This window comes from Homarus americanus, unplaced genomic scaffold, assembly GCF_018991925.1.
Source record: "Homarus americanus isolate GMGI-L3 unplaced genomic scaffold, GMGI_Hamer_2.0 scaffold38393, whole genome shotgun sequence".
In the NCBI taxonomy this organism is placed as follows: Eukaryota; Metazoa; Arthropoda; class Malacostraca; order Decapoda; family Nephropidae; genus Homarus; species Homarus americanus.
In genome coordinates this window covers 432,241-449,154 of record NW_024719307.1, presented here as the reverse complement: position 1 = coordinate 449,154, position 16,914 = coordinate 432,241, and the positions used below count along the sequence as shown (strand labels likewise).

Here is a 16,914-nt window from a genome sequence, read left to right as displayed (position 1 = left end):
CTACAACAAGTGTCACCTTAGGATGGGCTCCAGTGTTGACAGTGGTACTATACTGCTGAAAGGAACTGGAATACAGCTCAGGTTATGGCTGGTCCTGCACTGTTTACCAAAGTCATTTATGCTTAGATTATGTCCAAAGTATATATTACTTCAGAACTTCAGTTAAAATTTCTTCACACTGACCAATAGAAGTTCACTTGTGTAGAAAGTTTGAGCTAGAGAGGTGATACAATATTTTATGCAATGTCACTCCAGTTTGGAACCTATGCATGCACTTGATAAATGACTCGTAGGCTATAGTAAGTGAAGGTGAATATTAATAGCTAAGCTTTCAGTACACAAGAGGCACATCACACTCAACTGCCTTTATACCCAGCTGTTAATTTAGGTACATTTACTGCTGGGTTGGCTGGAGGTTCTCTTTCTCTCCAACTTTAGTGAGTTACTGTATCTTATTGACACATTATTTAAAGGGAAGTATGTCAGTGACCCATTTTATAACTTAAGTGGTTCAAGTTATGTGATATAGCAAAGTACTGTATTCCTATGGTAACTGTTCGACTAGCTTGATTTTTCAAAGCAAAAGCTGGATAGTGGTTAACCTGTCACCCTTGTGTATTATTGGGTTACTTGGCAAGTGGCTGTGTTATCAAACAACCATTAATTGGTCTTTATAGGACACTGTTCCTTTTCACAGAACACAACAGACAGACCAGTGGCCAGGGCAGGCTTTGCCAGGTTGAATCCTGACAAAGTGTCTTAACCCTTAGGCCCCGGGTGACGTTCCAAAACGTCCGCCTATTTTCCCGCCATTTATTTTTATTATTTTAATTTTTTTTATTTTTTTTATTATTTTTAGAAATGTTGATTTATTTTCTCGATTTAACCCCGCGCGGGGGGTATTGCCAGCAGCACCCTAACCCATGGCTTAAGGGTTAACAGGTCACATGGTCCTTCATCTCAATTGTAAAAAAGGGATTTTAAAATTAAACCCCCCCCTTTTTTTTAGTATTGTTTTTCCATACACTTCCCGAGTTCTCAAAATATTCTTTATTGTTAGATTAGATTCTCTTTTGCATTTAATTGTAATCTTTAACATTCATTTTACTATAATATAAAATTTACATCATTCATTTTTTAATATTCTGATACTTACAGTGTTGGATGGCAGCAGTTGTGTTGTAAGCAGTAGCAGTACGACTACCAGCACTAATACAAATAGTAACAATAACTCAACCTGCACTAATAGTTCGGGGAAAAGCACGGGGACTTGTGAAGCCCACATTCCTCCACTATTAGGAGTAGCTCCTCTAGGCCCAGCCCAGTTAACAGTTGAGCATGAGCTACAGTTTAAAATGCTACAGGCGGCCTTTTTCCATATGCCTCACCCGTCCGATTCGGAGAGATTGAGAATACACTTGCCCCGCCAACCGTGCCAGACGCCGCTATACTATCCACAGGTGAGCGGCTTGGACCTACCGGTACGCATAAATGAGATTTTATTTTGTTGTCTCAGAAAGTTTAATAGTTAATATGACAGTTAATTATCATACTTAGCATAAGATCAAGAACATTATGTATCAGATAGTAAGAAAGTAACAGTTGGATGACTTACTGTATATTTTTGTGAGGCTGTTTGTTGTCTTCAGTACAAGAATGATTGTGTGTGTGTATCCTAAGTGTCATATTCCTCACAACACTTCTTTGTGAACAATAGATGGTTGCTGCAGAGCTTATAGGAAACTATATGATAGATACACAACTTCTGATCTTAATACTAATGACCTTTTACACACACACACACACACACACACATATATTTCACTTAGTTCTCTCACTTCTACACCTACATTTGACTCGGCTCTTTTACATTACATATTTTTCACTCACACTTACATGTCACCCAAATCTTTCTTTTATGCACATATATATTTCTTCCAATTCTACACATGTACCTCAATCAGTCTATGCAATCCTACACATATATTAATCCCTCTCCAACCAGGGGTTTACTATCCACAGTTTTGAGTTCTGTATATTGTAAGGTTGATGACCACATGAACTGTGAAACCATTACAGTACAGTTGTAAACACAAGAAGTTGCAGTAATGCATAATTTATCAGAGTTGCATTAAATAACAGGGAACAGACATCCCCTGAATGACATCTGACCCTCTGACCTTAACCTTTGACTGATCATGACCTAACACAAGAAGCCTTGAGGGATCTAACTTATCCAGGGATAAATCTCTATTTGAAACCTCAATCAAATCTCACTCTTATAGCAATAGGTTTATCTATCAACCCAACCAGATGACCTTTGATCCCTTTGGCTTGTTATTTCAGTAATCTCTTCCAGGTGCATGAACCTTAGAACAACAGTTTTCCAGAATTTAATATGATTTTTTTTTTTTTTTTCTCTAATTAAGTGTGGGAAGGGTTTTATATATTATAGTCTGATTTACCAACCACTTTATCCAATTTAAGTATCTGCAGTTACCACAAACTCATAATATCAGAAAAAAAATATTGTTTCTGGCCTTGAAGTGTAACTCTGGTGATGTGAGTGGTGCTACTCCAAAGAGGGTGAGGAATGAAATATCATTAGAACAGAAAGTGAAAGTGCATAATCGTCTGTACGTGGTGAAACTGTAGTGTGTGTCAGGAGGCATTTTCATGTTTAATGAGTCGACTATAAGAATTACAAAGATTAGTGAAGGTGGCATTAAGGCTAATGTTGGTGGGAAGGGCACCAGAGAGCACTTGAGTCACTTATATGCTCCGTGATCATTTCTTAAATAAAGAAGAGAAAGCACTCTCTGTGGATCAAAGATATGAGGAAAAGCGACCGAGTAGCAACATGATCTGAGAGAAAATGAGGCATATTCATAGCCGTCTTATGGATACATTGAGCAGTATAGCCGGTACAGTCGTCCAACGAGATGACATCACGGTTTACAGTATAATTACTTCAAACAACGGTATCTGGCAACTTGGCGGGAGCCAAGGGAAAGACTGACCACTGACCAGTGGGCTGGACATTGTCATTGTAAGATGGTATATACCCTAAACTCCTGAGCCAAATTTTTTTGCTACCTAACCTTTTCTGGCATTCCCTCATATTTTTGCTGGTAAAAGAACTATATCCCAATCACCTGCTTAAAAGATGAAGAAAATGTGTGCAGGAAAAAAAAGGACAGCCAGTCCGAGATGATACAGCAACACAAGCCTGTAAACACTTCTAGTGTAGAATATTCTGCATCTGGCTTATTTCCTTGTCTACTGTAGAAGTTGTTTTATTTTTAGAACAATATGAAAGGCATTTGTTACAATAAAATTATTATTAGTTTAATAAAGTTTCATAGAAGTTAATAATTTAACCAAGTTTTACTTTTTTCATCAGTAACGAGTGACCATCGAACGGAAAACTTTAAAGTTTTATATTTTATTCTTGGGCGTTAAATAATGCATTACCTTCAGAGTATAGATGACAATTACGTTTCTTATAATTGCTTGAGGAAATGTCCTCAAGAAATGTTTCTTTAAACATACTGTAGTTTGTATAAAGCTCAAAACTGTTTTGAGAATGTTTCCTGCTTTATGTCCTCGTCCATCTAGGTGGTGAATACAAAGTATATTTGTTTACATATTCATTAAAGACATGGCATAAACTATGAGCATTACGGGTATTTCAATTCATATTTTTTATTCGCTATTCATTTAAACTTAACACAGTTAATATATACGTTTTCATTTTAACGTTTAATTAGAACTCCACAAGTTATTCCTGAACGTCCGTGAGCGATAATCTCATATGTCATATTATTTTGTTTCAAACTATAATGAAATTTTAACAACATGATTTGTTCTTACAAAATTCTTGGGAAAAACTGCTTTTGCATTTATTAATGAATTTATGTTACTATTTCACAGAATTGTGTTCCACTTCAAAAAAAATAAAAGCAAAAATAAAGCGAGTCTGGTAGTTGCCAGATGCTACTTTTTGATTGAAACTGTCTGGAAATAGTGACATTATTTATTTCGACGACTGTAATTTGTGAAGTCCTACCAGCTTCCAAGCCATCAGAGGTTGGGGGGGGGGGTTAACTGGTACAGTGTGAAAACTGTGGGTGAGTCAGCATCAACACGAAGCAGCATTGCAAGAGAGGTATAAAGGCCAGACACTGGGCATCAAGGGGGACTACTCCATTACACTGGTTTTTTTTTTCTTTTTCTTTTTTTCTTTTACCTTTATAGGATTTATTTAGCCTCCTGAAAAAAATTTAAATTTATTTCCTCTCAAAGTTCTTAAAAAATAATTGCAAAGGTCAGACAAAAATCTATAATAAAAGAGTACAGTAAACCTTGTCCCATACCTGTCCATATAAGTGGATATGAATAAGTCCTGTTGCACTCCTTTTCACTCACAAGCCACTACTGTATATTGTTGCATGAACTCATGAACTATAGTACACTAATGAAATCAAAGGAATAGAGAAGAATAAAAAGTGAGAGAGTGGGGGGGGGGTGGCCTCACCGCACAAACCAATTCCTGAGATTGATATTTGGTTTGTAGTTGTGGGCTGAACATTTATTAATTGGGAACAATAAAATATTAAACCATAAGGAGATCATTCATATATCCAGATGTTCAAAATTCGGGCTTCTGTAACTTGAGATATTTCTCTTTGGTAAACGTTTTTTATGTTATAGCCAACACCCTGTACATTTAACCTTGAATTGTACATTATAGGACTTTAGGTACAGTGTGGCTCTCAGGGGTCACTTTCCCCCAGCCCTTGCCAACCACTGAAGATTTCTAAAACATATCCCCTTTTATTCTTTCACTTGTACATACAGTATAGGTCTCTCAGTTCTTTCACTTGTACACTCTCTCTCTCTCTGGCATCAGGTGAACACGACAAACTACGCGATAGATGAAAATCACTGTAAAATTGTGATGATGATTCTGTTCCACTTACAAAAAAGTATATATCACTCAGTTCTCCACATATACATAATCCAATCTTCCACTTTGACTGACATACCTCCCATACTCTATATAACTGTTAATTTTTTCTTTGTAGCCCAACTTTTTATTGCATCTTTCATCTCAGTACCGTATATCATTTCTTTTGTAACACCATGTAATTTAATTTCCTCTGATCTGACATTTCAGTCTTATATATATTATTTTCTAATCAAAATTATCTGAACTACTTTACATTGCATTATAAACTTTGTTAATACACTTTCACACACACCCATAAAACTCCATTTTTACACACGTACAATTCATAATTCTTACACATCACTACAGGAAACCTCATTATATATGTCTGGCTAAGAATTCAATAAATATGCCAGGCTTTTATTACTCTTCTGTTAATTCACTCTCCATTTTATCTTTATGCTAATTTTCAGGGGTAAAAGTTTAACCCAAATATAAAAAGTTTTACTTTGTTTATCTTGTGTCCTGCATTTGTTTATGGGCTAAGGAAACTCCTAGATGTCCCACTGCTAATTGCCTCACAGATAAAGCCTGCCATTGCCTGTGCAGATTAAAATGCCTGCAGCAGGAGACTTAATCTTAATGGATAAATATAATGTATTGTAGCAAGTCTTAAGGTTACCTGATTTACCCAGTTTGGAGTGAGTACCTGACCTTCTGTTAGGGGAGTGATGGTACTAAGGTGTAGAATAAAGTGTGCTGTAACATTGCCCTTAACAATACATCATCCCAATGGGACCCACTTTCACTTATTATATATTGTTCAGTAAGTAAGTCAAAATGAGAGTTAATAGAAGAGATGTAAAAGGTAGGCATATTTTTCAAGTCCTCAGCAAGACCGGTATAATGAGGTTTGTTGTAGTTATGCAATGTACAGAAACTTACAAGCAAGTAAGATAAGTGTTTTGCAGATGTGTAAGAATAGTATTTTATAGCCTGGCAGGATACAAGGAGACTCACTTATTTACCTGTTAGGATTTTGGGTTGAAACTGAGGATAACCCTCACCATTGAAGACTGGTACAAATTGAATAATTTAGTATCTCTCTCCCATTGTAACCCCAAACCGTCAGGGAGGCAGAAGTTTACCAGTTAAGACTGAGAGCTGAATAAGTCTTGTTGTGAAAGCAACTTTCCTTAGTCATCATTGGCCATAGTGGATTTTCAGCACCAAGCCTTTGTACTACATTCTTCCCACTCTAAGCAGGTTTTATTCTGTGTAACAGGTATTCCTCAAGTTACCAAAGCTCGAGTTCCAGAAATTTGCACTAATGGAATAAAAAAATATGTAATTGATTTTGAGATACAAAAAAAAAAAAATTCTGGAGTTAACAAAATGGGGATAAACTATATATCATAACACCCTCCAATATTACACTATTCACAAAATAAAACACATAATACTGTATATTTAGTATAAACTACCTGTAAGCTAAAATGTGCTGGCAAGGATGATCCCAGAAGGCTGACACAGAGCCAGGTGACTGGCAACTCTGGTCCTTAACCACAGTGCTGCCAGATCTTTTAGGACAAAGTACAGTATGCTTAACTGTCTATTTGTAACAATTTTCTTTGATGTTGCGACAGTTCTTTTCTCGTGTTATGCAACTTATGTTTGGTGGACGGTACAGTAGATGTAACCTAAATACAGTACCGTACAGTATAATGAAACTCAAATATTTGTTTACTAAGGATTTTTGCTATTTCCCTGCCAGTACATTCTAAACCCTTGATGTGTCAGAACTAGTTATGGTTGTGATGTGCTTGTATCATATAACTATTCTGAAAATAGCATAAGAATATTAAGGGAAAAAAAATATTGCCTTGCATGTACAGTATATGGTGTACTGTACTGCAAAATGCCCTAGAATATCTAAATGCCTACTGTATTAAGGCCAATTTATACAAAATACAACTCTTTCTTGTTCAATGCGATCAATAGACCAATGTGCTGTGGATGTGTTTTGGACAAAGTATTGATACATCCCAGCTACAGTTCTGCCTCAGCCACCTTATAAGATAGTGATAGTGAGGGTTCCTGTACAAAGTATTACACCAAAGATATTATCTGCTTTAATAACAATTAAATGGAAAAACAAACGATAATGGTTTATATGTTCAAATATTATGGCTTTATTGAACTTGTTTTGTTACTTAATTAGAAATGAGAGATTTAAACTGTGTTTCAGCTGTACACCCAGACTATGGAACATTGTTTTGTACAGTAATGGTAATTGTGTAAATTTACTGGTAACCTAGAATGTTATATATTTTGTGAAATGAATATTGTATTTATATTTGAACAAATGTGATGAATAATGTGTTCCACATTTTGAAGCTTGATGTTTTAATGCTGTAGTTGCAGCCGTACTGCTTGAACAAGTACAAATCAGTTGTCATTGATATGTACTGCATAAACAAAGTTTACATGTTGTCATTGTGTCTTATAATTTGAGAGTTTTACATCTACTGTGTAACTTCATGAAACCCCAACCGAACTAGATGAAAATGTCCACTCCGGTGATAATTATTCCCCAGGGAAGAAAAACCGTAAAGGAACTGTTACTATAAGATAATTTAAGATATAAGGCTGAGTAAGATTCAATAGTACTGACATGGAAGCTGAAGCTGCTTATATCCCCTCAAGATATTCCCTGCTATGCTTGGCGGCGCATCTTCCACAATGGTGCATCTTATATACAGTACTGTTAATGAGGAATCTAAACATTTCTGTAAACATTGTTGAATTGTTACACATTTATCAAAGGAAACAAAGGCTGACAACATTATGTCAAGAAAATACAAAAAACTAACCAGTTAAGCAGGTGGTCACAGCAACCTTGTAGACAGACCCATGGAGAAGTCTTATTTACTGCATTATTTTTCTATTAAATAACAAAGCAAGTTGAACAAAGTCTTATTTATGCTTGGTAATATGTACTGTATACCAAGAAAACAGAATTTAACTCACTCCTGATATGGTGGAGAAAATTTTTTATAGAGGCTTCTGAAAATAGTGACGGCGGTGTACAAATTTGGGGTTATTAAAAAACGACAGTAATTTGAAATGACACAATTGAAAATAGTGATTTATGAAATATGTATTTCCCTGTAATATTTTTATTAATGAAATGTGCTTAGAGGAAATAACCCAGGTAAGTATAATTTATATATACGTACTGTACAGTATTCATTACCATACAAGATGTGTGTTTTGATGGTCGGGTTTGGGGGGGGGGAGCCCCTCACATTAACAGAATCCTTCCAATTACAGACAAGGCTTGCATGAATTAGTCCTTTATTGGGAGGGTAATTGTATAATACATGCTTTCCATTTTATAATGTCATCAATCAGTTGACACTACACTTGCACTCTCTCAAGCATTGCTGACAATATCCACGCTCCCAAACTATTCTTAATTTACAGATTCCACACACTCTAAAGCTCTACCCCTTTATTGTACATACAATACATGTAGTACAGTACCTTGATACACCAGGACCCCTTTAACACGTCTTTATACAATTTCACCGTAATTTCCTGATTGTTTTAAGGTTCATTTGGTGCTAGGTTAATGAGACATTATCATAAAATAAACTTTCTGAAAAAAGAATCCCACTCAACCCCAGATGAGTTATTGCATTGTATTCATTTCCTGGTCTTTTGTCTACGTAGCGTGAACAGCTGATCGTCCTAGCCCTCGCTCACTATGTTAACAGTGCACAGCACTGGCTTCAGCTTTGGCTTCATGACTTTTTAATGTCTGGCTTTTGCTTCAGCTTTGTGACATCCAATGGCTTTGGCTTTGAAGCCAGAGGACTTGACTTTGTCCCCATGCCTGGGACGCAGACTGAGGCATGTGCCACGCGACACCCATGTACAAATGTCCAACTGCCATATGAAAACACCCACTGTCTGGACTGTTGTTGAATTTTATGAACTTTTGACAATATTTCTGGTGAATTGTGGGGTGATCCGTAGCACCTCAGAGAGTCTGAAAAAAGTGAATTCCGGTGTATAGAGGTTCTTATGTAATTAGTATAGAGTATTTAATAATACAGAATAATTTTGTTTTAATTAATTTCTACATACTGCAGTACATGAGACCACATGAGGAGAAACTGAACATTCAGGCAACTGGTTGAGTGACTGCTGTTGGTTGAGACACATCTACTTGTCCTCAGTGAGTTTGAGGAAGAAGTTATATGGTGTCTGTAAGAGAATAATGACACAGCTTATTTGTAGACTCAATAATTTTGTGGGTGTTAAAAGAATAATGAAATAAGTTAATGGAATAAGTAAGAATATTGACAGTAAAAAATAAAGAAAAACTTTTTCAGCATATTTTCACTATTACTGTATACTGCAAATAATCATGTACTGTACAGTATAAGCCATTCTTGTGTATAGTTCGACCCCTGACTTTTTGGCAAAAAAAGTCTAAGTTTTTCATATACCACTTGTATAATTTGACACTAGCTTTTAAGAAATGCAGTACTGGGTATAATCCTAGACATATTTTGTACCTAGACAAGATTCACACCAATGTGCTTAGAACCTTGATCACCACCACAACAGCTGACATGATGAACAGTGTTACCAACACCTGAAACTGAATTTCCACCAGTTACCAACTCCTATTTATAAATTTCACTAGATTCACCCCTAAAAATAGCTTTAATGGCACACTGTAACATCAAAACTTCAAATTGTAGGCATATAAACAGTAATAACGAAATCATATAAATAGCAATAATGAAAGTATAAAAAATAAAATAAAAAAGATTCACAGTTAGTGTACACACTGTGTCCCAGTCTCAGGGACGCTAACCCCATGCTCGACGATCGCCATAGCAACAACCATTGCTAAGGGAGACAGAGTGGCAGCTGGGATGCTGTTAATTTCAAAGGATATTATTATTGTATTAATAAATTTTAATAAAATCACAAAATTGTTAATATTTTTATTACTGGTACATCCTGTAGTCTAATGATTTACATTATGGCAGATCTAATAAAAATGTTTTAAGAATAAGATAAATATTACATACCAGTATATGAGGAATAAATATTAATAATATCAATAAATAAAATAAAAGACAGAAATACTGTATAGTAATGCCATTTGGCTGCTGGACAACAAAATATTGATTGTTTTATTATACTGTTTATTTAACCCGGTATCAAATGAACCAAAATAATATAGGAAGTGTGGTGAAATTGAATACAGGGTACTGTACTGTACTGTAATTTTAACGGGGCCGCTGGAGTGACCGAGCCTTCAGCAGTGAAAAGGGGAATTTCTGCCAAGTCCAGACACTTCAACTGCCCTACCTCCCATCTCTAACTCACACAGTTCACTTCCTCCTCTAAATTTTTCTTATTTTTAGTTTTTTACAATATTATATTTTCTTTATTTTTGTCACATTAGAGCATTGAAATGATATTTCTACAACTTTTGTGGTTTCTTATGTAAATAAACATTGAGCTGCAAATTATGAATATCTGACTGTAAAGCTAAAGAAACAAAAGTGTAGTAATAGAGGTACTCGCGAATATAAGAACTTGAATTTGTATTTCACTAATTATCGCAACTCCATTTTATAGTCTTCCCAAGTCTTCATTTCTCAGCTCTTTATATACAGTACAGGAATTTATTTCTTCTCGATTTTTGTATATGTTTATTTTGTGAGTGTCGGGTCTCAAGTCAGTATTCTACCAGCTTCTTTTATTTCTGTTTCTTTATATTCTCAGTGTTTCATATAGATTCTTTATTAATTAGCCAACCTCTTAATTCTTTGTTTCTTTTCATTAACTTGGACGTGTATATATACTTTCTCTATTATTTATTTCCTAAACGTAATTCCAGCTTCACTCGTGAGTTTTACTTTAAATTTAATGTCACTATATTTACCATGACACAGTAACAGATCTTAACTTGGTCTTTAGGGATGAAGAATTTGGTGGAGGGATAGAGAGAGAGTTAATGCTAAAGGGAGGCTGGTAGAGTGTGAGGGTGGAGAGACATAGGTCATCCTCTACGCTGACCGTGTGACTGAGGGAAGACCCCGGGCTAGGAGAAGTTAGGGAAATTGGGAGAATGGCTGATAGCAGGAGACGGGGAGGTTAGCCAGGTGGGGGGGACATGGTGGGGAGAAGAGGTCGATATGTAAGACGTTTTAGGCTCTCCACGTTTAGCATAAAGTATTGACTACATTACTAAACATTGGTGAAACTTGGCGATACAATATGGGGAGGTAAATATATGGGAGAATTACACACATTTGGAGGGACTCGTGCAAGAACTACAGTATTATTATGAGACAAACTAGGACACTTGCTACTGTACAACATAGTCTCTTTCTCCCCAACACATTATGACCTGTGGAGAGAAGGCTACTCACCACACTTGATATTTTTTTTATTGTAAATTCCATGAAAGTTATAGTGAGAATAATGACAGATGTACTGGGTTATACTTAGTGTAGGTTTGTTATATTTTGGTGCAGTACTGTATGTTGTTTTGGCTCTGGACATTTAAACTTTGTTTCTGTAAGGTGCGGAAAGGATGCGTACTGCATTTAAGCTTGATCTGCATAAATTTACCATGAGATTAATGATATCATCGTGGTTCAAGAGGAACTAAGCATTTTTTTTGATTGGTTACTCCTGTTGCCTACACTATCTCCTGGGGGCTGTTTGGAACTCATGGAGTTTGCAAGGCTTGGGAACTAGATCCTTTGGCCCTGCCTGTAGTAGTGGCATACTGAACCACTCTAGCAGTTGGAGCTCTTTTTCACTTTTCCTTTTTTTTTTCGTTTGGTTTTAGTTGCACAAGTTGTCTGAGCCAAGCATTAGATCATAAATAAAGGACTAATGTAGAAATCCTGTTTCATGAACATGACTGAATCAGATGACTCGACAATATCCCCTTCTCCTGGTAGTCAATTTACAGTATTTTAGCCTAGTATTGCTGGTTACTGAGACTGAACCTCCAGTAGACAGAGAAGACACTCTGTTATTGTGGTGTCACAACTCTAACCTACTACTTTTAATGGTGACCTTTCCATTCAAAGAGGCCTTTACAGGGTAATGGGATCAACAGTGAAGTTTCACTGGTCCTTGGGTTAGTACCAATGGGCATTGTCATCTGACCCAAGGTGGCTTACAAATTGGGATTATAGGATCAATCCACTAGTTCATTAATTAGTCAGAAACGAAGTAAGATGAGTTGTCTTATTCTCCAAAATATAGAATACTGAAGGGATGAAATTTATTATAATTTATGGTATTACGGTATTGTATATTAAATAAGTATTGAATGTAATTTAAAGAATTATTACTCTACTAATCTGAACAAGAGACATTTGGATAATGCAAGGAGACTTATGTTCTTCATCTCTTTCCACAGGTCTCACCTCCAATGTCAGATACAGTTGATTTCTTCCAGCGACTGTCAACAGAAACTCTCTTCTTTATCTTCTATTATATGGAAGGCACCAAAGCCCAGTACCTGGCTGCTAAAGCTCTAAAGAAACAGTCTTGGAGATTCCATACAAAATACATGATGTGGTTCCAGCGGCATGAAGAGCCAAAGGCAATCACAGATGAATATGAGCAGGTCAGTTTATTTGTTTTTTCTCATTCACAATATAGATCTTAGAAGTTTCTAATACACTTTATACTTGTACAGTGTTGGTGATGTCTGTTAAAACTATAATAATGTGTTTTCTGGAGGGGGGGGGGGTAAAAAAAAGGGGTTTGATGTGATTTTGAGTAAATATAACCATTGTACAGTATACTACATAATTACTACATCTATTGTGTGACTGCAAAACTGTCTGATTATTTTTCCCAGAATAAATATCATATTTCAAGAGAATATGACTGAGAGCATAAAAATAAACAAAATAGAAAGGATGTGTGTACCAGTTTGTATTTGTGGACATTTGAACTTATTCCTTGCTTTTGTTGATAGGCTAAAGATCCTGAGGTTTTCTTCTCTGTAGTGCATTTCCTTCTATAATGCAGGGTGACTGGTGTGTGTACCATTTATGACCTTTTTAATTTGTTTCTTCCTCTTCTCTCCAGATACATTACAGTAAAGTACATCTATATTATAGTATCAACTCCACAAATGCCCTTTATATCCATTAATTTAATTCCTTTTATCAGAGTGCCTATTACAATACAGGTTGACAATCTGTTATCCACAATTCCGAAAACCGAAAACCTCTGAACACCGAAAGTTTTTTCATGGAGCATCACTCGTGCGCACGACATACCCCGAGTGACGCCGAACATGACCTGATGCTACCGGCACTTGACCCACGCCAGACGGCGAGTGTGAGGCATCAGTTGTGTCTCAGTGCTGCTACTAGTCACACCTGCACCTGCTGCTCTCTGATATTTTTTTGCAATTTTGTTTAATTTCACTGCAAAAATGCCCAAAAGAGCTTCAGATACCCCTACAGGTAACAGTGAGAAGAAAAGGAAACATCTCTCATTATCGATAGCACAGAAAGTGGAGATATCACAGAAGCTTGATCATGGTGTGCCTGTGCGGCATTTTACTAAAGTTATGGTGTGGGAACTACCACTGTATATGACTTAAAGAAACAGAAAGACAAGTTGTTGAAGTTTTACACTGACAGTGATGACCATAAACTAATGAAAAATAGGAAAACATTGCTACAGCTTCAGCCAGAGTTGAACCTACAGCTTCAGCCAGAGTTGAACTTGATGACTTCGTCATCTGAGTAAAAACTCTCACAACATTCATTGGCTGTCCTTACGTTTTATACTTTACCACCATTGGTGAGTAGAATTTTTGTTTTACATTCGTAAGTATTATTTAAAACATTTATGAGCAGTAAAAAGTGTTGCTTTCGTTTTCTTATGTAGAGAAATGACTATGTTTTCACATGTACGCAATTACATACGTTGGCGTTCCCAATCCGTCTCGCTTTTTTTTTTTCTTTACCATTACCTGTAGTGGTTAGCTACTTCTATTGTTCCATTTATTAATATTAAATAACATTACTTAAAACATATATATTAATTTTTTACATTAATTTTACTACAGCTACAACCAGGGTCTTATTTTCTTCTGTTTCTTATGTAGAACCATCGTCGCGGGTGTAAACACTAACAAAAACAATGCCGTCTCGTCTCCTCTTGTATGTTTTAATATTCTGCGTAGTATTGATGAATTGTATTGTTCATTTCGTATATATAAAGATTAATTAAATCAAATACAATACATATTCAGTAATAAACAATAATGAATCTTTTGTACATATTCTTAATAAAATAAATGACACTGTTTCCTTGAGTGCACACATATACTTTGGCATTCCCAATCCATTTTGCTTTTTTTCTTTGCCATTAGTGACTTTACTGTACTGTACAAATAACCTGTAATACTGTACTATTTATAGTCTTTATTTATCCCACCGTGTGAATATTCATAAGGTTCGTTGCAGAAATATTAATGTGTTTGTTTGCGGGGTACTGCAATAGACCCTGCTAGGGTGCTACCATAATACAGCCTGTTTACGGTATATGTACCGTACTACCATTCTGAATACCGAAGCACATCTGGACTCAAGGGTTTCGGATAAGGGATTGTGGACCTGTACTTTCTTTTCCTCTGTCCCTCCATTGTTCAGTTCATCACTCATTGTTGTATTTGCATGACACATCCACTTTCATTTTCTCCATTCTGTATACATTCAAGCTAACATTCATTATTCCTTGCTTTCTTGACATTCTCCAACAATGCACACTAACAAATTTAGAAAGTTTATCCCAGGAGATACAAAATCTGGGATGACTGGTAGAGACAACCTAGAAAATATGTTTTGGGTGGGGGGGGACCAGAGCCACCAGCACTCACACATGACACCTTGATTGGTTGAGATGTTCTCCTCTTATTGATTGGTGTGAGTTAGTCCTGTGTCTGTGAGTGAATAACAAAGACTGTGTGAATAATGAGGCTGGATTCTGTTGAGACATGTGAGAGTAAAGAGAGTCCACAGTTTGATGACTGAATGTGTGTGTGTGTAAATGATGTACAGTAAAGATAGATATAAAGATACACAAACAAAGGTAAAGATACAGAGATATGGGCCTTGAGAGAACTGGCAACATCAGGCATAAGTTACCTCAAATCTTTGGTTTAACTTGTTCAATATTAATTTCATAAACTATGTGGAAAGAACAATAACAATGTATTATTAGTACTGTACAAATAAATATAAATATAATCAAGGTACATATTGGGCTGTTTATTAAATTAGACAATAAATGCTTATGAACTCTCCACTTCTGGCAAATGTGGCAACTTAATAGAAGCTTCTGGAACTTCAACAGACTCATGTACCTAGCTTTAGGGAACTGTCAACTTTTAAGTAGACTATATTTAATATTCTAGTTTATTTATAATATGTATTCAATAATATTTTGATAATTTTGTTATTTAAGAAGTAAAACAAACATTCTAGTGAGTTTGTTTGTGTGACATACACAGTGTGTGTAAACATAACTTAATGTAGTCAACTGATATTTCTGGGTTAACATGGATAACCAGGACCCAAGAAGCTAGATGATGTTTAAAAAAATTTTACTGTTGATTGCTCATCAGAATATTTTACACTGTGATCCATTTTGATAAGACAATTTTCAGAGCAAAAACCACTATGCTGCACAGCATGTACCACATAGTTAAGGGTTATCAACTTGTGAGATTTGACACTTCTGCTAGAATATTTTCACAAGCCAGGTTATGCTGTCCATTGTATCTGTCAGTGCTGTAAATAGTGCCTCAACCAGTAAACTAGTGTCAGAGCAATGTTTGAGTCTCCCTAGTACAGTGGTTGCTACAAGAACCAGTAAGGTTTCATGATCACCAGGTCAATACCTTGAGATGCATTCCTTCTTATACCAAGCTCCTCAGTGATACTATTTGTACTATACCCTGTATGTGCACAGTTATAAGCTGCCCTCAGTTCTAATCCACAGGGTGAGTTTTCGATTCCAACCATCACTTTAACCCTTTGGCCAAGGCTTTGGAAAAATTATTTTACCACTGTAGACACAAAAAAATACAAGTACAGTACAGTAAATAAAAACTTTTCAAGATAATGCAGAATATGTTGCCAGTGCTCCCTCTTACAATCATCGGCCCTTGACTGGGCTATCTAAAGACACTCACTTCAACACTTGACCACAGCAAAATGAAGAGAAATTTATTTTTTTTCCCTAATTTCCCGGCCATGCCACCATGAACTGGAGGTCAAGACTTTTAACTCTTATTGTACCAAAGAAATATTTCATGGTCACCTATAAAATTTGGGTATATCTACAGTGTTAATAAGAGAATTTTTTACTTTGTAAAAATATAATAATTGTATTGTGGTGGATAAAGCCAGTGAATAAGAACATATTGGTCAGTGAGGACTCTCCGAGACAAGTAAGAAAGACTCGGTCATCTGTAGTGTTACTTGTGGCCACTCACCTGTGAGCCATAAATGCTAGTTTTAGCCTTTTACTTCTTGCCACAAGCTTACTGTCCATTATTTGTTTTGCATTCATATTTTGGTGTAATATTTATCCTTTTAATTTTATTGGTCAATTATCATATCATTATCCAGTACTATTAATAATCCATAAATAAATTTAATAATAACCTCAAAAAGTAAATTATCTGTAGTTGTCTGGTGAAGGCATCCTGACTCATGCTGATAAGATCAGTTTTACTGTCCTTTATATTTATGTGGAACATTGATGTTTTTTCATAACTGTAATTGTGAATATTTATTACGGCTAATTTAAAGAAGAGTAAAACCTTTATGGTACTGTACGTTTTGTTTTTTATACTGGCCGGAGAAAACATTTATTGT

General features: G+C 35.8%; 1 protein-coding gene across 6 annotated transcripts in view; it reads left to right on the top strand.

The window, feature by feature from the left end:
- The window catches only part of LOC121859968 (CCR4-NOT transcription complex subunit 3-like), a 99,258-nt gene that overhangs the window by 64,258 nt on the left and 18,086 nt on the right, over positions 1 to 16,914 (top strand). For 4 of the 6 annotated variants that reach the window (XM_042356943.1, XM_042356945.1, XM_042356947.1 and 1 more), the window contains 2 exons: positions 1,159 to 1,481; positions 12,423 to 12,632. In XM_042356943.1, coding sequence (XP_042212877.1) covers positions 1,159 to 1,481; positions 12,423 to 12,632 — 533 coding nt within the window. The remainder of the gene's footprint in view (positions 1 to 1,158; positions 1,482 to 12,422; positions 12,633 to 16,914) is intronic. The other 2 variants (XM_042356946.1, XM_042356948.1) reach the window with 1 other exon arrangement.